The sequence below is a fragment of the Gavia stellata genome, chromosome 2, assembly GCF_030936135.1.
Source record: "Gavia stellata isolate bGavSte3 chromosome 2, bGavSte3.hap2, whole genome shotgun sequence".
NCBI lineage: Eukaryota > Metazoa > Chordata > Aves > Gaviiformes > Gaviidae > Gavia > Gavia stellata.
In genome coordinates this window covers 83734579-83756422 of record NC_082595.1, presented here as the reverse complement: position 1 = coordinate 83756422, position 21844 = coordinate 83734579, and the positions used below count along the sequence as shown (strand labels likewise).

The 21844-nt window shown below is 38.1% G+C and overlaps 1 protein-coding gene across 3 annotated transcripts in view; it reads right to left on the bottom strand.

Annotated features, from left to right (window-relative positions):
• Window positions 1–619: 619 nt before the first annotated feature.
• The window catches only part of LGSN (lengsin, lens protein with glutamine synthetase domain), a 68434-nt gene continuing 47209 nt past the window's right edge, over window positions 620–21844 (bottom strand). For 2 of the 3 annotated variants that reach the window (XM_059835813.1, XM_059835815.1), the window contains exons 2-4: window positions 14299–15292; window positions 2931–3109; window positions 620–1819 (exon numbers count right to left, since the gene is read on the bottom strand). In XM_059835813.1, the coding sequence (XP_059691796.1) occupies window positions 620–1819; window positions 2931–3109; window positions 14299–15292 (2373 nt within the window). Of the gene's footprint in view, window positions 1820–2930; window positions 3110–14298; window positions 15293–16424; window positions 16488–21844 lie in introns of all 3 variants that reach the window. The other variant, XM_059835814.1, reaches the window with a different exon arrangement.

Sequence of the window (21844 nt, the reverse complement as noted above, 5' to 3'; positions counted from 1 at the left end):
GACATAATACCAGCTCCTTTTTTATTGCACAGTGGCCTGACACTCCTGGCTTTCTATGAATCATTCCCTCTTCAAGCCACAATTTGATTTCTTTTAGATCTTTATCCACTATAATTCTTGCAAACTTCATTCAGCAGCAGAATTCCTGATTATTTTATAATCCCTCCTGTCTTTTTATTTATGCCCATTAAGATACTGATTCCTGTCTCTCAAGTTCTCTAGCCTCAGTCCTTTGCCCCTCTCTCTATAATGTTCATCATTCTAGCCTAAGTTTTAAATCAAACTCAAGATTCTTCTGGTTTAGCAACCCTTCAGCTACTGAATAGGCTGGGAGAAATCCCATAACCATGCTGAACAAGAAATTCCCCCCTTCCTCAGTTCTCCTGCCCGCCTGCCCCTGTCTCCATTATTCCTACTTTTCTGCACATTATACGAATATCAGCTTTGCACTATCCTGAAAGTATGCAGACAATAAAATGCAATCACCATGTACTATACAAAGGAGGGAAAAAAAAATCCCAAAGCCTTAAAAACATTTTTAAATGTATTTACTAATTTTAAGATTCTTAGCCATTCACTGTATGCATTTACACAGCATCACTACAGAAGAGTACTCCTTCTAAATAAAATACCCCAGGCATTTATTCCTTTCACTATCCATTTCTTCAGTTTCTAACTCATAATGTTTCATGGCAACAAAGTATCGGATAAAAGTTTCGCCTAATGCTTCCTTAATGCATGAATCTTTCTCAAGTGCAACAAGAGCATCTTCTAGTTTCAGAGGGACTGACGAATGTTTCAGATCAGCAGTGTGATTTTCTTCTTGGAGCATATCATCATACCTAAGTCCTCTCTTTACCCCATCTAGACCTGCAGCAATAGTAGCAGCAAGCACCAGGTAGGGGTTTGCTGTAGCAGAACTTAATTTATTCTCTATGTGAGTGCCTTTTCCACCATGACATTTGACATTAAAGGCACAGCTGTTATCATTATATGCCCATTTTGCATTTACAGTTTCTTTTGATTCTTTACTGTATTTAGAATAAGGCTTACGGCAACTGGTGGTAGGAGCCATCAAGCAGCTGATAGCTGCTGTGTGTGCCAAGAGACCTGATAACCAATTTTTACCAATATCTGAGAGCTCCTCAACTCCATAACCATCAGAAAACAAATTTTTCTGACCATTCAAATCCCACAGGCTATGTGACAGTGCGCCTGAATTGTAGAATCCTGATTCTGAGAAAAAGCTAGCGATGTAGTTATACTTCTTAGCCACCTCTTTAATGCCTGTTCTAAATGTGAAGGCACTGTCAGCAGCATCTATGCCAAATGCTGGATGAAAAGTAATCTCCATTTGCCCAGGCCCACTGGAAGAAGAAAAGCTTTCAATGTTGGCACCAGCATAATACATTCCTTCAACGAGCTCCTGAATGAAAGTCTGGTCATGGTTATTTAGTATCGTGGCTGCAGGAAAGGATATTGTCTTCGAATTTACAACCTCAGTAATGCCATAAATACAAAATTCATAAATGAAGGCAGAGTGCAGAGAAAAGCCATTGTCCTGAAGCTGGCTCAGCTGTTTCTTGGCAATGTGCCTCGGTGAGGTCATGAGCGGGTTGCCCAGCACAGTGAAGGAATCACATATCACTCTCGCAGTCTGCTCAGTCCAGGGTAGTATTCGAAACGTTGATAAATCAGGGTTCAGGATTATGTCACAATTAAAATTAGTTACATTTATGTAATCTAATTCATTATCTCTAGGATTCAGGGTCAGCTCAAGATAACTTCTGGGCATGGCAACACCATGAATTGCTTTCTCCTAAACACAGAGCAGAATGACAGATGACCAAATGAGAAAAGAACTCAACAGTATTTTTATATATGTAAAATATATAAAACTCAGATTCTCAGTAAGAACAATAGTATTTTTCCTAAAAGAAAACTAAAAATGCAGTGATCGCTAAAGTGGAGGGCAACAGCCAGTTACTGTGTCATGAAGCAGAACAATCTTCTACAAGACTGGTGTGAAAACCCTGGCATCAAGTATCCCAATGACCATTTTTTAAACTTCCATAAAGAATTAAAAAAATGTTCAACACTTATCTTGCATGGTCTTTATACAATTATGGGCATCACCAGTTAGGTGCAAGTCAAACTTCTATCTATAGTTACTCCATTGGGCTTCCATATCCTCTGAGCATTTTCTTTACATAGATCCAGGTGACCACACGAGACTCATGGCAATACGAATTAAGACTATGACTTTCCTTTAAATGTCATAATATGTACCTTGCTGTTTTTCAGATGCAAAATTTAACTGAAAATTCTCACTTTCTGGACTTAATAAGTTTGGGGGTAAAATGCAGGCAAGCACTTCCAAGTGAGAACTTCCAGGTGGATACTGAAAAGGCTGATCGGTCAAGGATACACACAGTGAGGATTGTTTCCTAATTTAGTTCTTATTTCCTGAATCATCAATATGGCAAATATTGCTATTAAATCATCATGCAACCCAATGGTATTTTCTTATGTGATTGATGACTAAAATTTTTCATAGCTAAAGTGATTTTCATCCAGTTATTTTCTTTCTTTCAGTGTTTACTCCTTTCTTTCTGCAATTTACTGGTGTTCAGTAAACTAAAAACTTTATAATGCATTGAACTTGAAAAGATAATTCTGAGGGAAGATATTATTAGAAGTTCAAAGAACTGAAATTACTAGCCTTACTTAATTAGATTACTATTTGGGGGAACAGAAGAATAGATGATTGCAGTGATGAAAGAAGTCCAGATCCTTTAGGAACATTAACAAATGGAGGGAACAGATAATTTGTTCTAAGTTTGAGTTTCTGCCTCAAAAAAACCCCCACATAAATTAAGGACAGGGCCATGAAAATACAAAAAGGTACAGCTAGAAACCAAAAAACTTACCTGAAAAAAGCGAGAAGGAACATTCTTTGATCTTGACACACCATGGAGGTCTCCTGATTCAAATCTGACAAACTGTATGTTGTCCCTGGCCATCTGCTGCTTAATAAATTCAATATGAGAGAACAGGTGAAGGAGAGTTGGACTTCTGAGGCCGTTTACATCAGGCTCTGTGCTGGACACTGTAAGTGAAGAGGAACGTTCACGTCAAACAGAATAATGAATGCTGGATACAGGCTGTTCTCCTAAAAAGTGCAAACTGTGGGAAACTGTGACATGGAGTGTAAAAACAAAAATAAGAAAAAGATATGGATCGCAAAACATTTTTGTACATAAACGCACATTTTTTTCCCCTGAGGACCTGTATAAAATCCCTTATTTTTTGGGAATGTTCTATAACTTAAACGTTTTTTCATGTTGGTAAGAGAGCACAGGGGAATCACACAGTAAAGCAAGGAATTCCTGAGGGATACCTCAGCTGGTTTGTTGCGTGTTCTTAGGAGCAGCTGGATACCTAATTCCCACTGAAAGCTGGTAGAATTCAGATGCTATATTTCTTTAATACCTTTGAAAAGTGCATGGATACAGAAACATGATAAAAAGGGCACTTGTCTTCTACTAAACCTGTCTCAAGACCTTCTGAGGAGGCCTGCAGTCTTCTCCACCACAGGCAGCAGACTTTTAGAAGTTTATGCATTTAGGTATTTGCTGTTATGGAGTTTTTTCTTAACTGTATTACAGCAGCTGTAGCACTGTATAAACTTCTTGACATGAAAGCAGTAACATCTGAGTATAACTTCTATAATGGAGCAGAGAGCTGGGCACAGTAACTTCCTTTCACAAACTACTCAATTTCTCAGCCTGCTTTTCTTTTGAGTATCTATGTATTGTTATTATTTAAGTTAAACTACATAAGGAATTAATTTCCATTTAGTACAATAAACTAACTAGACCACGGGTAAAATTTTATATTAAGATATGAAAAAATGTGAAAAAATATTTCTTTCAACATTTCTGGGAGGAAAGTCATCCATTCTTCCAAGGAGGCTGAGAATATGATCAGAAGAATTTTTGCAGATCTTTCAGATCCACGGTGGAAGATCATCAACAGCAAGCATTCATCACTACCCTTCAAATGGAAGTTAAAAGCTTCATGCTGAGGCACTACGAAGGTTGGTGGGAGCACTCCCAATCTCTCCAGTACCAAACTACCCAAACTGGAGTATATCTCCTTTAGCAGTAGCTAGCAGGCACAAACACATCTTTTTGACCTCTCCTTTGAGGCAAGTAGGACTGCCAGCTACCAGCCTGTAAGGAGGTTCTCCAGCTAGCCCAGCACAAGGCTGTCTGATTATTCCCTGAGAAGGCAGCAAACTCATCCACAGTCATAGACTTCTCAGAGCCTTTGAATATTACTGGAGCATCCTCCAGCTTCGGATGGCAAGGAGGTGACAAGGATACTTCAGGTCAGTGAAGTAAGAAGAGGTTAAGCAATAACAGTGCTCCCTGAGGAATGACAGGTGAAAGCACAGGACAAAATTTTAAGTAAATATAAGAGTCTATGGGAAAACAGAGTAAAAATTGAAAAGGTAGAAGCAAGAAAAAATAATCTTGTCACTTCCACTTCTCATGACATCTTTCCCTTTGGTCTTCTTCAGTTGTAAGCTACTTATGCAAATAGCTTTTTTCCTCTGTCTTCTATAAACACTAGGGCACTATGTCCTTTAAAACATGTACATTAAATAAGGAAGTCCTGTTTAAATATTTTGTGTAACACTCACTCTGTAACAGATGCTGCCAAAACACAATAGCCAGCTGGGAGGATATGTAAACTGGCCTTGTCTACCATATGTCATCCAAGTAATAGTTATTTGAATACCACTTCAGTCATCCGGTAACGTTGTTTTACAACATAAATGTTTACTGACATTTAGCAGATTTGACCTCTTTATGAACCTAACCATCAATTAGAAGTTTATTAACAGCTAATAAACTGTGGTTATTTATTAGATTAATAGAATTAAAAAAGATTCTGAAAATCTTCCTACAGATTACAGCGAGTAGTGTTTTCTTCAGCTCCAGGGACAGAAGCCTGAGGTTTTTGCCTTTGTAAAAGCAGTGCTCAATCCCTCACTCTACACATGTTTAATTTCCTGTGCAAAGATGGTAGACATTTCCTGTCTACCACCTGTCACATGGAGATTTTTATGTCTTCATATTATTCAAAGTTTGACTGGCAACCCTTGACATGAGAATATTGTCAACTTTTGATGTAAATTTTGCAAGTATTTCTTATAATGTCCTGAAATGTTGCCTGTTAAATTTGCATCTACTGAAAAAACTTTTTTCAAAACATATAATTCATGAAAAACAACAGCTTTAACTCTGACCAAGTAATTCTTTAAATCAGGACTCCTAAGAGATCTAAATGATATAAAATCAATAGCTAAGAAAAACACAAATGTGATATGCATTCAAATTAATGATGTATGAATTCGTTTAAAAAGTAAAGCTACAAATATACTTAATTTAAACACCTAGCAATGGTAGGTAATTTTCCAAATTTTATATATACCTGTTGTCTTCAAGCTAAAGTTATTTGAATAAATGCATAAATACATAATTAGATTATATAAAATAGCATAAATTCACAGAAAATTCCTATAAAGTAATGTGTTTAAATAATATTAAGCAAGCAAAAATTATTAACTGAAGAAGCAAGAATTTGTCTTCTCCAGTTGGACTTGTTATGATTGATAGGTTTTTTTAAATTATGAGAGTAAAATCTATATATCGGTCTAGTGTTAGTCTAAAATTAGGCTATATACCAGTCTAGACAGCCTCTAGTCAAAAGACAGATACTTATTCATTTACAATTACAATTTATAATTTACAATTTATCCAAAAACTGTTAGAATCAATAGAAACACTCCCGCAGTTTTCACATACTTGTTAGAGGCAGCTCATCTTTTCTATCATTTACAGATTATCTTTCTGTTTGAAATAATATGTTTCAGTAAATTGTATGATAGATAAAAAAATATCATCATGACTTACATCTCTGACTGATTTTGGAAATATGAAAGGGAGTTTGTTTCTTAAATAATATTTAGTGAATAACTACTGACAGTACTTACTTTTCTCCAGCACAGGTCCCAAAATATATTTTCTTGTAGACACTAAATAAATCACTGGCAAACTAAGTCTGTGAAGCCAATGATGACTAAAGTTTGGAAAGGTATAGTAAGGAACGGAGTACTCTGTCTTTTCCTAGTTCGTACAGTCATTATCCAGAGCATTAGCTACTGGAGATAAGGTAGCCAATAAATAAGTATTAGACAGGTCTATCTGATTTAGATACACAGTCCAGAAGTCTCACATTCTTACAAGGTAGGCTTGTGTTCATGAGTATAACTGTTTCCCTAGCTCTCTGGGCCTCTGGAAATAATGGCGTCTTTATTTTCATTTCAGAAACTCTACTTATGGAAACATGTATGTAAATTTCATGAGATGCTCAGATTTTGGTTCAGATTTTCATTTTTTTAAAAAAATATAAATCCAGACTGGCCATCTTTCTTAAAGCAGAATGGTACATACAGATCCTTAGATATCTGTATCCAATCAGTAGTACACAGAAAAGCACTTTATGTTCGTTTTTCTATGGTTCTATCTGTATTTCCCATTTAAGTTACCGCTGAGAAGCAATTCATGTTTCTTTTGTAATTAGTACAAAATATCTACAAATATAAACAAATTATCTTCACATATTTAAAAAATATTAATAACACAAATCTAAAAAGATTACAAAAAAATCTACAAATTATACAAATTATATTATTATTATTTCTAGCAGAAGAGTGGTGCCATTCTTAGATTACTGATATTGAAATCATTCAGATTGCTGAGGGCAGCTGACATCGGACCAGGGCAAATATCATCTTTATCTTCTCAGCAACTGAAAAGTGCCATGACAGAAAAAAGTGCACATGTCTCAGACCAATCTGTCATTATCTGCTTGTTCAAATAATCCTTTCCCATGGTCCCTCATTAAATCACACCACATCTAAAGCAAACAATTTCTCAGCTTTATAAAGGGTGACTGCGTCAAACTGATGAAATGAAAAGAACGTGCTACATGTTGCCAGGGGACATGACACTGACAGGAACAGGCTGACCTAACAAATGAAATAATATTGGAAACTACACAGACATGACCACCAATGTAACATAAGGCAATAACAGCAGACACCAGCAGGTAGACTCCAGATACAAATCATGCACTGGAGAGAGAGACGTGTTTCCATCAGTTCTCCTCCAGTTTCTTCCTCCCACCCTGTCTCCAGCTGTGCCAGATGTGATCCCTCCTGAAACAACCCTGCTGCAGCCATGCAGCTGCTGCGCACCCCCGTCCTGCCCCATGAGTTGGGGTCTGGTCACGCCCGAGTCCCATGCAGCATCAGAGTGCACATCCCTGTGCTCTGTGGCACGTTGTGGCACCTGTGACTGTCTCAGAGCAGAAATAAAAGCCCTTGAAAGCGTAGGAATTGCTATGCCAGTCAAGGCAGCGTTTCATCACACTAGAGCTGTCTTTGGTATCAGCCATTAACAGGAAAGGCAAGACGTTCTTTGCAAAATAATCTGTCTAAAGAGAATGGGTTTTGCAGTTCCCCACTAAAAAGGTGGTCTGTGGTTAGGAGCAGAAGGGTTAATATCCAAATTTGTCTTAATTTCTTCTTCATCCTCAGAAATCTAACACAGGGTGCTCTGAAGATCTATGTGAATATTGATCCCCTTTATAAAAATGGATACCTTGTGCTGATGATATTCACTGGCAATGAGTCCCACAGGGTAATCACATGTCTACACCCTTCTAAATCCTATGGAAATTCCTGTCAGTACTAATTTAAATATGTCTGCTCATCTTTACAGGATTCTGGTTTGTATTTAAGAACAGCCAGTCTGCCTTGTTTGTACAGCTTGTTACTGTTCTCATGTTTGTCTTCAAACATTAACAGTCTCTATTTCTCAAACATCATATCACAGCTTTTCCAATGCTAGATATCATTCTTATTGCTAGTATTTAAAGCCTCTCTTTTCTGTTCCTATCTGGTTTTTAACATGTTAAATAGAAAATAGTACTGGGTTACATTTGAATAGTACTATTGGTATGAATAGTGATCAGAAGCATTTTCAGCTCAAAACATTATGTAAGTTAAATTTCTTTTTTTTTTCCCCACCAAAGATGTTTGCTGATAGGTCAATAAAGTATTTGATTTCTGCAGTAACTTTCTTTCTACTTACACCAGTAAAAAGGTGTTTCCTACCTCTTATTTTTGCTCCCCTACAAGACCCCTAACAGGGGGATGAATATGTAAGCATACCAGAAACTTATCAAAGCATGGGAGACAGTAAAAATATTTCCCTGATCTGTTTGATATTGATACTTTTAATGTTTTTTCCATCCACTTCTTTGTCTCATGATAGTCTGCTTTCTTTTTTAATCTTAACTATGAAGCAGGCTTTTTTACTGATATGGCCATGGAGAAGCTCAGCTCTCTTTCATGAGTTTTAGAGCTAATTTAGAGACCAATGAATAGCTTCAATCATCCGTGAATTATTCTTTCCAAACTGTATGACAATAACATAACACAGCTTCTCAGAGGATCTACATCATCAAGAATCAAATACAAAATAAGATTTTATTTATCAGTAGATGAAAGATAAAATAAATCACAATTTTTTTCTGTCTTCCAGAGTGTTTTATAAAAATGGCTCTTCAGTATTGAATGAGAAAATTATCACAGTTTTATAGAAAGGTTAGAAAATATTCCACCTCGGCAAGAGGATTTGAAAACAAAATATGCAGGTGTCTGAAAAAAATTAAGGTGAGTAATACCCACTGGAACTACCTATCTAATGATCCTAAATATGATGGATCTAGACTAGCACATCTTTCTTCAAACTCAAAAACAAAATCTGCATTTAAGGAAGGAATCACTGAGCAAGGTTTCATGAACTGAGGGATGCACTATTGCAAACTAGATAGCCCTTTCTGGTCTAAAAATGTTTGACCTAATTAAAAAAAATCAAGTGAGAATGAGTGAAAGCACCATGTTAAATGGAAAGCAAGGTTATTTATGGAAGAGAAGATTTTTCACAGTATTGAAGGTAAGGACTAAACTCTTCTTGAATATGTTGTAGAAGGAGAGGCAGCTGGCAGAGAGATCAAGCAGAGAATGCATTTCACTTACATTAGGCCTAAACTAATGGTTTTGGCAACCTTTCACTGTTACTAGAAAGAAAGTAAGCATCTCCGATGGATGGGAAGAATTACTGTCTGAATACACCTCTTCATCTCATAGAGTCACAGGATGACTAGCTTACTACAGGCACCAGAGTCAGATGAGTTGGTTCTCACCTGAAAGGGGACAAAATAGATCAGAAAGATAGGATGGAAGTGCTGTCTGAGCATTTTTGTTTTGTATAGATTGACAGGAAAAATGGAAAATCATACAGAGTCACAGAGTAGGAAGATTTCAGCGATTGGTATGGAAGGTAAAGGACTTAAGAGTTTTTGTTTGCTTTAAAGGAAAATAGCTGCTCTTAGAGCTTGTGAGGTAAAAAAAATAACAAGTTCTATATAGCTCAGTTCAGAGGGAAAAGAAAGAAATAGACAGAAAATATGAGGGTTTGTTCACCAGAAAATAAGGGCAATCGAGAAGATTTAGAAAGGAGCTGAGCTTCAGCCCTGCTATGTTCAAGTTGATTTCAAAGTGTAGAAAAAGAAATATTAGAACAATTTCATTGAACTGCAGATAGGGCATGAGGAAGGAACATGAAGGAATAGTATGGCTTTGGTTTTTCACTTTAGGAGAGATGCAAGAACAGCACATATTATGTAAAATACAAAGCAGAGAAGAGTAGCAAGTGAAAAACACAGTCCTAAGTAATCCCCAAAGTAAGACATGGTTATTCTGTAGGAATGACGGCAGAGGCAGTGAATATGAAGCCCCTGGAGCAGGAACTTATGTACCTCTCCTGTGTCCACTTATATCTCCTGATTGTCCACTTTCAGCTCCCAAAGAGTCTCCTTTTCTATTTCCTCACCACTGACTAGACTTACTGAGCAGAATCAGTGGGGATAGACATGTCTTTTCCAGGTGAGCACAGAGGACAGTGAAACCACAGGGAGGAGTTCAAATTTCTTTAATAGTCTGGTGGCAAACTTTTTAATTTCAATAGAGCAAAAAGCTTAGGCTATTTGTTTTGTTGAAGTCTTCTTTTACATAATTCTGCCCCTAAATACCAGGTATTGTCCTTTGTAACTGCCTTATTACCAAAAATAAGAACTTTAAACAAGTTAAGAATTACAACAAGAGGTTATTCATTGTAATGGAAAAGGGAATTACTTGTAGGACTGATGAACTCCACTCTTGAGTATGAAAGATAGCCTGTTAGTAGCTACTTGATATGCTTTTCTTTAAAATGACAATTTAGCAAAGGAACTTAGTGTTTGGGGTCAGCACACACATAACATTTTGTGTGATTCTTGGAGTGCTTAAACCTTCTTTTTCTGTGCACTTGAAATTTCAAGAGTAACTAGGTAGCTACTGATGCCTGCAGCTATAGCTAAGTCATATTTTCTTTCTTCAGAAATTTCCTTCTCCCTCCTACAGTTCCTGATCCCTTCCTGGTAATATTTACATAGCCTCACTTGATGGATGCTCAAGAAGATGAGCCCTGTTGGGAGGACCTGCTCCTGGAGCTGCTCAGGTTTCTGGGAGCTCAGCTCTGCCGTCTGCACTGAAGACGATTTGAACAAACTTTTTTGTCCCCAGCTACAGACCAATGTACAAAGGGAATTGACAGCCTGATTCCAGTGTGTTGCCCGCCTACAGCTACCTGGAAGCTGTAGGTGGGCAAGTCCTGAAGGTCCGGAAGAGAGACTTCTCCTAAGCCTGTGTGGTGGCACCAGGCTCTGCATGTCCCTCTGACCATAGGTAGTGAGAATGGCTGCTGAAGCTACCTGCAGTCCCTGACTCTGGCAGCCCCCTGTGACAAAGAGAACCTCAACAGGGTGGTGTATCATGATCCTTGGGAACTTCACATTGCTCAAATAAAGTTATGTTCTTTGGCTTCCTCTCTGGCTAACATAGTATAAATACTCTAGCTTAGTAGCATGCAGAGCAGCAAGTGACAAGGTCTGAGTTCAGAGAGGTCGATATACACTTACATTATATGCTATATATACTGTACATATAATACATGCATGTATTCATGTGTGTGTACATACTATGAAGTGTTATATAATGCTATATAAATGAAATTTCATCTGAATTTTTACTGTTTGGAAGCCTCTCTCTTGGTCTCTGAAGAACGCAGGCACTGAACAGCTTAAGAAGCACCTGATTGTTGATGACTACATACCAATTTGCCATCATTATCACATGTAGATACTTATACAAATAAAATTCATACATTAATGTTAGTGCAGTCAGTATATTTGCCTAATTAGCTACATGTATTAGTTTCTATCTTTCTATGGTGATTAATTAAATTAAAAGAGCTTTAGCTTCAGCTCCAGTTTCACTGACACTCTCCAAGTAATACTTTCCATATTGACCAAAATATCTTGCATGTCTGTCTCTTTCTATTATTTTTTTTCTCATGTCCAAGCACTTCTTTTACAAAAGAGCTGACAAGCAATGGACAAAATGCACATGCAGTAATATCTCCACAACTTCTGACCAGATTTTTGGAAAAAATATATGGATTTACTATTTTAGAGAGATGTGAACTAGGTAAGTAACATGACTGTATTTCAATCCTCTGCATTACACTGAATCACTAAAGGTCAGCTACATGTCTTAGCCTCTCTACTACTGACCTCTAGAGATTGTCCCTTAACTGTCTACTTTTAGAACAATAAGGTATATTCCTGCTTTGGCCATGGCATCCAAATGTGCATAGTGCTCAACATAGCGACTAAGTAAATACACTGGGCACTGTTTATGTAATAATCATGTATGTATGTATAGTCATATAATTTCAATGCTCTCCTACTTTGTATTCCATATCAAAGAAACAGAGGAAGAGAACAATTTACTTCTTTATGTGTATTTTTTAAATCAAACGTTTGGAAAAATTTTGGATCAAGCTTTCTGATTTGAGTAAGTTCAAATATTTGAAAACTTGCAACATACAAGATGTTGCATTTCAGATCTAATCAGTGTCAAGATATGTTTAGATCCAAGACTTCTGTTCAGGCACTTTGGTAACTAAAATATTTAAGATAATATTTTAGTCATAAAAATAAAATATTTAGGATTTTATCTTATCAATCTTAATAAATTATCACTGACAGCAATGAAATACTGTTTATGCAAAGACTCATTAAAGACTGCAGAATGTTATGTAAAACTTTCTTCTCTTCAGTTAAGTTACTGAATGTATTAAATGAAAATTAAATTTCAAACACATTTCTAATTAAGTAGAAACTATTTCTGTGCATTCCATTTACTATTGGAAACACACACTGAACCCTGCAGTTTATTTGGTCAAAGTCAAATGGAATCCAAACCTCATGAGATTCCAAAACTTTTGGGTTTGGATATGTTTCTGATGAGACAAAACAGTTTTCCCCCCATGTCCCTTCATAGTTAGTTGTCATCTATAGTTCTCTTACAGTCATTGTTAATGTCAGTGATACAGAGTAGGATTAACCCCAGGTAGCTTTAGGTATTTCAAAGTTAGGCAAATCATCTAAACTAATCATCATGGGACTTCTTTCCCATTGAGTGGAAAGAGTTGTCCACCTCCAGAGGTCAATTTCCTATCAATCCCTAACACCTCTTTGAAGACAAAATGCCTGTCTTTCTCTACTGACTAGATAATAAGCTTGGATTAGCCACTTCACTTTAAGTGGCTAAAATCAGGTTGAAATCTCCCTGTGGACTCTACAATTAAGCTCGTCAGTTCCCTGTATCTTGTAAATAGTGTTATGACAAAGAATAGTTATTCCTATATCTTAAAATGTATTTGCTGGTTTTGCAGACAATGAGAAAACAGGAGTAATCTAAATTTGACAATGCATTTCGCTAGTCTTTCAGCAATGAGAAAAACAATGTAATCTGGAAAGGGAACAGCATCAAGTGTAGGCTGAGAAATAATCCTCTAACCTCTTTATCCTAATAGACATGAATAGAAAGTGGTTTGAGCACAAAATATCTTTTCAAAGCTTTATATTTCTCATACAGTGCCCTGAGTTAGCACTGATAATGGTCATGGATATCTTGTTCAGACTTGTTCAAACTGGGTAACACAATGTGTCTGCTGAGAAATCCAGCTGGAGCTAACAACATTTGATATATTCAAATTGTCTGTTTTCAGAGTATGTATAGCAATACTTCTACTCATCTGAAAGGAAACTTTTAAAAAGCAGGGCAACTTAACATTGTTGTACAGATTTAATTGCTACCATTATATTTTATTATGTAGTTAATTATGGATAAAGTATTTTATCAATGAAGAGATAAGAATCATATTTTTTCTATCAGTGAGATAAGTCAGAGGGTAAGATTATCTGTCCTGAAAAGCTGATAATATGATCTGAGCCTCATGCTCCTGGTAATTTATGACTCTGGTATCTATTCAACTGGCAAATTGTTGTTTGTGTGCTTCCTGGAATAGACACAAAACAATGAACTGCTCAAACCAATTACATTATCATAACTAACAGTAGCTTTCAGTTTGCTGATCCAGCTAGCCCAGAAGTATAGCCTTTACAGTTTCAAAGAAACCACAGCCTATTAGTAGCAATTAATTGGCTTTATAAACACTTCCAAAACAGACTTATTGAACAGCATGAAGACAAGTGGAAGTTCTCTGCTTCATTTGCTTTTCTTTCCCTATAGTTTATATCAGATGTTTTTGCATTCCAGTCCTCTCACAGGACAGATAATTGGAAACATCATCCCTACATGGGAGCAATTTCCACTGCTGGAAATTTTAAGAAGCCCAGACACCATCAGAGCTTTGCAGTGCCCAGTAGACCTTTGGGAAATGTTGCCTGAGCTCAGTTTAAATGAGGAAATATTTCAGTTGTAGTGAAAAAGACATGACCACTTGTGCATGGTAGTTTTTGGCAGGCAGCTGGGCATCATAAATGCCTGCCTTAATAAAAAAAAAAAAAAAAAAAAAGGCAGCATAGGTGTAGAGTACAACTTCCGATCCGTCCCAATCACACAGAAGCCACAGGTGTCAATTCTCTCATGCGCTAGCTCTGACTAAAGTTTGCAGCTTAACAAAACCCTACAAAACAACAACAGCATTTTCTTTAACAGGACAGCAGGCAGTGTTTAAATATCCTTACCGGCATAGCCTGCAGAGGAGTCAAACTGTATCTCGGCAGCTGTGCTTTCTGCATGTGTAGAAGCTGCCGGTAGTCTCAGAATCAGTTGATCCACGTCGCTTCCCGCTGGTTGCTGCTGATCAGACCTGGCAGAGCTGAGGACCAGAAGAGGTTTGCTCTGTTGCCCCGCTCCCTCCTTGTGGAAGCTGTGGTACTTTCGATTCTCCTCTCCAAAATGGGGACTAAAAGTCTCAAAGGGTTGGCCCTGCTTGTCAGCTCTTTTCCCCTGGGGCTTCGAATTTTTCTGAGAAAAAGTGCCACCCTCCTTGCCACTGTAATTGGGCCCATAATCAGGCAGAGGACCTTCACTCAGCAGGTTTTTCAACTGCTGCAAACCTCGTTTAGAAATGTCAGGTGCCCTTGTGAAGGACTCTGCAGTACTGCTTCCTTGTGTGGTTACAGTACTGCCCAAGGATCCAGTCTTTGTCATGTGAAACTTGACATCGTCTTCTTCCATCTCACCCCGTTCTTGCTTACTCTCTGCCTTCTCACTGCTGTCTCCCCTGTGCACTGCCTCTGCGCACCCAGCTTTCCCTGCACTCCTCGCAGGTTGCACACCCGTGGGCAGCTCCGTTTTAGCTGGTGTATCTATTTCCTCATGCATTTTTCGTATTATTCTTTTCCCAATGCCAGCTTTTTCCTGGATTTCTCGTGCCTCTCCAGACATGTCTTCTTTCACGTTGCTGCCAGTATGGGAACTGGCACAACCCTCTCTGTCCTTTTGTACTGGAGGAAAGCTAGTCGGGTTTTGAAGACGCTGGTCTGATGGTGGTTCTGAGCAACCGGTGGTTGCTTGAAGGGGACAAGGGTCTGGGATTTTTGAGGTGTGGGACAGCTCCGTCATCTCATTTTCTAAAGGAGAAACGTGCTTTGTACGACCTTTGACTCCCTTTTTCTTTCTGAAACCACATATATTGTTGCCATCAACTTCATCATTGTCACTTTCAGATGTGTTCTGTAACCAGCAATAAAATATACAACCAAATAACATGCATGAATGAAACAGAACATGGCAATGGAGTACTACCACCAGCTGCATTTACCTGGTAGCACTTCCATTACTTCTTGCTGATGGAGGTCTCTGTAGACACTTACTGACCCTCAAATCCTGCTGTTTTGATTTAAAAAATTCTCACAGAATTCTTTTTCTTATGTTTTAGAACAAAATTGGTGAAAATGCCTTCATAATATAGATTTAAGCAGATTTAGTAGATTCAAATACAAGACATTGTACACTGTGTGACATAATTTGTCAAACATGTGCCCTTTAAATGTGAAAAAAATGTATTTTAATAATTACATTTAAGTATATTGTTGCTCATATTAAATGCATTTTTATTTATAAAGGAGTTTTATTGCCCTGAAACTCAAAACACTGGCAATCCTTACAAGTATGGGGAGTGAAACCTGAAAATAAACAGCCTTTAAATTAATTTCAGGATTTAGTTTGGCCAAATAAATGAACTTCCAGAGCAATGGTCAAAAGGAAAAACCCATACTTGGATGTGTAAACAGAAAAGAACCAGAAGATTATGTTTACTTTTATATATGGCATTGATATGATTTATATTGTAGTGCTGGGAGCAGATTTTAAAATTAATGTAAACATGTGGAGAAGGTGCAAAAAGGAGCTACAAAAATTAATCTGCTTGCACTATCCCAAAGAATATGAAGAAGTGACTGGATCATTGTCCCTCCTAAGTATCCTGATCCTACCACAAGTGTGATTAATCCGATGGTGACAGGGAAAACGACAGGAAATCAAAACCAGACACATTCAAATTAAAAAATAGCAGAGATTTTAATATTGTGGGTGATTAATTTTTTCACAAACTATCAAGGTAGGGATTGAATTCCTCATCTCACCATGTCTTAAAAAAGGCTCCGTAATACGGTTTAACCAAAATATAAATCACTCAATAGCCAATCACAAATTGTTATATTGTTTATGAATACCTACTCAAGCATGTATTTAAGACTCTGTAGCTTAACCGACAGTACTTGGTTTGCTTGGGTTGGGCTGGAATTAACACCTGTAAAAACACTGGGAAATCAAGATATATCCTCTGAATGAGACCGTTCTTTACCTTTTCCACAAAGGAATAATCTGCACTGTCTCCGATTTCTGAATTTCCAGAAGAAGTAGAGATCTGCACAAAAGCAAAGTGAATGCCAGTCTGGGTAAGGCAAAAGAGATTCCTGTTGGCAGACAAAAGCACGTGGAAGAAAAGGCAGAAGCATCTGATGTACATATGGAAGGAAAGAGTTACATGGCCTCCATTGAGGTCATTAACACGTCCCTTTTTCTATATGATTCCTCCTATTTTTCCTATTCTTTTATTATGATGTTTTCCATAATTATTTAGTCAAAAAAGGTTTATGACCTCTCTCCTAACACAGAGCTCACAGAAATATTTCCTCCCTCTCTTCCCCTTGCTCTAAAGTTCTGTGCCATGCTGTACTTACAGCTACTTTGGGAGCTCGCTGGGTCATTGCTGTTAGCATGGAAGGCACCTGGCTGCCAACTCTGTAGGGAGGACAAACCACTCTGTGCCTGTAACTCCCATGCACATATCTCAACAGTGATGTGCTGATGATGCCCGCTTGCAAACACAGTTACTGGCTCATTCACAACAGAAATCCTTGCTTACCTCGGTTTTTAATGAATCCATTTCTTCATCAAAAGGCTTTGGTTTATTCCCATAATGCATGCGTAAAATAATTCTGGATGTTTTGCTGATACCTCTACATATCATCCATGCAGAATAGGCCTAATTCCTATAGCTCTGCGTCATTACAGAATATAAATATAATGAAGGAACATTCCTGAATAATGAAGCAGGTAAAAAAAACTTAACAATGGAGAATTATAATGGAGAATTTTAACATCTCCATTAGTAATACAAGAAAGTAAATGAAGCTGGGAGAGAAGCAGTAGCAGTAGAGGAAACAGTATTTGCCAAAGGGAAAAACCCAAGTAATTTTGAAATAAAAGAGGCATCAAGTTATATTTCTAGATGTATAAAATTATTTTCTGAGAGGCAGGAGAGAAGAGTTCCAGCTATGAAAGTTATAGTCGTAAAAAGATTGTATTTTAAAATTAATTTATGAAAAATATTTACCTAAATATCTCCTGTGGCAGAGGTTGCCATAATTAAAATAACCTGATTTTCACTTTATGAAGTTTTCAGAATTCTTTTGTTTCCTTTCAATAACTTGAAGCCAGTGACATAATCATAACACCATCTGCATTTCTGCTTTATAATGTATTCCCATACTCTGTGCTCAAAGATAACCATTGCAAATTTTAGACTAAATTCTTGCCTGTTGTCCATATTGTAGATCTCTGAAAAATGTTCAGCATAATGACTGAAGGAAAGATGAGCACATCCTTTTGTATAACACCTATATACTGAAATCAGACAAAAAGTAGTTCATGTATCAAAAGCAAAATATCAGAAAACTGCCTGTTCCTATAATTAGCCATTCTAAATGGTTTCATGAACACAAGGTACCATCCCCACATTATAATCCTTACCAAAACAAATTCCTTCTGAATAGAGATGAGCAGGATAAGGACTGACCACTTGTAAATTTGTTAATGGAAACATTCGGTTGCAAAAGAACTCTAATGTGGCTATAGTACTCTGCAAAGGGTTTATTTTCCATGAAGAAATTGAGACTATGGTACTGCGTTTTGATCATAGACCTGAAGGAGGTACTGCACCCATTGATCTTAAACAAAAACAGTGATCATTTTTACCTTCAAATAAAAAAAAATCTCTTATAGAGAGCAACCTATGCATTACTTAAGATCCTCAGCACAAGGCACACTGTGACTTTGTGCATGAGAATGACTCTTCATTTCTAAATAAACTCAGAAATTTATGGACTTTCATTTATAAATCGTTCACAGTATTTTCTGCAGTGTATTAAACAGTGCTATATTTGTTGCAAGGTACAAATACAGCATCCCTTCATATTAAAGACAGTCATATGCCTGAGTTATGACACAGCCTTACTGTCTATTAGTTCATGTGGTGTCTACCATCAGAAAAGGCCTAGTACTTGGGCACAGAGGGGAGAGCACCCAGGAAATAGGACTTAAGAATTATCTCTTTAACTTTTTATTTCTAGCAAGTTTTGTTTCCAGAAGACAGGGATGTTTAAGCAAAATAGCAGCTTGAAAGAGTTACAGTGCAAGTGAGCTGAATACAGATCATCACTTTCATGGAACTATGTGTCCTGTTGTGCCGAAAGGAAAGCAAAACAGTCATGGCATTAATATGACAAAAGTTGTGATTATTTTTTATTTCATTGCTGAATGTTCGCACATTTTTGTTGCTGTGTGGCAACAGTAAAAGGAGATATTAAAGCTACTTGAAAGTTCTTTTAGTCAACATTTGTTTCAGCATCATTCTATTTCACACACAGAATCACACAGAATCACTAAGGTTGGAAAAGACCTGTAAGATCATCAAGTCCAACTTGAAAAAAAAAAAACAAAAAAAAAAAACCACACAAAACAAAACAAAACAAACAAACAAACAAACAAAACCACACCACAACACACCAAAAACCAACCCACCCAACACCACACAGCACCATTCCCATCGAGCCACATCCCACAATGCCACATCCACACGCTCCTTGAATACCTCCAGGGAGGGTGACTCTACCACCTCCCTGGGCAGCCTGTTCCAGTGTTTCACTACTCTCTCAGTAAAGAACTTTTTCCTAATATCCAGCCTGAACCTCCCCTGGCACAACTTGAGGCCATTTCCTCTAGTCCTGTCACTGGTCACTTGGGAGAAGAGACCAACACCCACCTCTCTGCAACCTCCTTTCAGGTAGTTGTAGAGAGCGATAAGGTCTCCCCTCAGCCTCCTCTTCTCCAGGCTAAACAACCCCAGCTCCCTCAGCCGCTCCTCATAAGACTTGTGTTCCAGACCCCTCACCAGCTTCGTCGCCCTTCTCTGGACACGCTCCAGCACCTCAATGTCCTTCTTGTAGTGAGGGGCCCAAAACTGAACACAGTACTCGAGGTGCGGCCTCACCAGCGCCGAGTACAGGGGCACCATCACCTCCCTACTCCTGCTGGCCACACCATTTCTGATACAGGCCAGGATGCCGTTGGCCTTCTTGGCCACCTGGGCACACTGCTGGCTCATCTTCAGCTGGATGTCGATCAACACCCCCAGGTCCTTTTCTGCGGGGGAGCTTTCCAGCCACTCGTCCCCAAGCCTGTAGCGTTGCCTGGGGTTGTTGTGGCCAAAGTGTAGAACCCGGCACTTGGCCTTATTGAACTTCATCCGGTTGGCCTCAGCCCATCCATCCAGCCTGTCCAGATCCCTCTGCAGAGCCTTCCGACCCTCAAGCAGATCAACACTCCCTCCCAACTTGGTGTCGTCTGCAAACTTGCTGAGGGTGCACTCTATCCCCTCATCCAGATCATCAATAAAGACATTAAACAAGACCGGTCCCAAAACTGAGCCCTGGGGGACTCCGCTTGTGACCGGCCGCCAGCTGGATTTCACCCCATTCACCACGACTCTCTGGGCTCGGCCATCCAGACAGTTTTTTACCCAGCGAAGAGTGTACCTGTCTAAGCCACGAGTCGCCAGCTTCTCCAGGAGAATACTGTGGGGAACAGTGTCGAAGGCTTTACTGAAGTCCAGGTAGACAACATCAACAGCCTTCCCCTCATCCACTATTTTTGTTACCTTGTTTTCAAATATTTACTGGTACCCTAAGTCAGAGGTCTTGAAAGTTTCAAAATTTGCTTCTCTTTCTTAACAAGTAAACACTCAGGTGGTGAGTCAAATATTCTTGCCAGAAAGATTACGTCCAAAATATAAACAGTGTGGGCCACATTATGCAGCAAATCTGAGATTTAGATTTTCTTTCTAAAAGATGTATCTTATGTTAACCGTCATTGATAGGTGGTCTCAAGTTCTGATTTGCATCAGGACTTCTTGCCCCAATGCTGCAACTCATGCTGGTACACCAATCCCCTCTTAACTGGGGGTTTGTACCTGGTAACGTTTCAGTGGAGGTAGACCAGCGCAAGTCCTACAACAGGCAGGAAGAGTAGGGGTGGATCAGACTTAATTTCCCATTACGGATAATCTCAACTCATACAAATAACAGCTTTGTTTGTCTTCACCAGATACCTACTGTATCACTTCGGGTACGCAAGGGTCTGGACATCTGTGACTATCAACAGAGGGTAGGGGCTACACTTGTGCATTACAGCAGCATATTAGGGCACCATGCAGGTAGGAAGAAGAGAGAATAGAGGACAGTATCAGCAAGCAAATATTTCAGCACAGTGCAGATGAAATTGCTTGCTCTACTTAACCCAATTACATGCCACTTCTGGCATGCCATTGGGCTTCTACAGCTGATAGACATTTTATATCTTGTGGTAACACAGAAAACATCTAAAGCAATTTTTCTGAATCAGTTTGCATTCCCTTTTAGACTTTGTACAAGCTCTGAAGTGAAACATTAACTGTATCACGAAATACAGCACTGCCAAAAGGCAGTTCATCTGTAAATCTGCCAATCGGCAAGCTGAGAACATTTGGAAATGTAAAGTGTTGCCTTTGGGAGGAATAATAAGTACTAAGATTTCTGGTGTGTGAAACACAGGTGAAAATCCAAGGCAATTCTTGAACTTTTGCCTTAGAAGGATTTTACAGGTGACTGAAAATATATCTCTAATGTTCTATGAGACAAATTCAGAGCTGCAGAGGGGACCTTCTATTTTCCTCCTACTTTTTGTTTGCTTCATGACCTCAGGCAAGACTGCAAATGTTATCAGGGTTTATAAACCTCTCTCAAAAATGTATTGACAAAAAGAGACAGGGAAATGAGAAAAAGAAACTCACACTATAGCATCTGAAAGGGAAAAAAAGGGAGAAAGGGACTTAGTTTAAAAGATGCTCTGAGTAACTGTAGATGAATAGCGGCAGAAGGATTTCTATCACAGAAAAAGGTGAAAGAGGTAAGATGCAACTCTAGCAGGAGCTTTTGTATATCTAATCAACAAGATAACCCAATGTTCCTGCTACTGGCTACCCAAAAAAGTGATGCAGCCACTCAGCAAAATGCACTGGGGTCTCAGTCACATTCTTGTTTTCTCTTTTGTTTGAGATCATTAACCAATTTTAGCTATTATTTTAACTGATTGTTAAGAGGTCAAATTGTGATGATCTTTCTGAGTTGTTGCTAAAGATTTTTCAAGAATGAAAGATTAGTTTTGCAAAGAACGTCAAAATGTCAAAATCTGGTATAACTAATAATTAGAAAAACATAGGAAGCTAAAAAAAATCCTCCTAAATAGAAAAGTCAAAAATATGTACTGTTTGGCTGGCTGAATTTTTTATTTATGAAGCGCTAAACTGCTTCACTTAGGTTTGACTTTGTTTTTTCTATCATATAAAACAATGTTGAAAAACTGAAATGAAATGTTTCCAATCTAAAAAATCTAAAAGTATTGTTC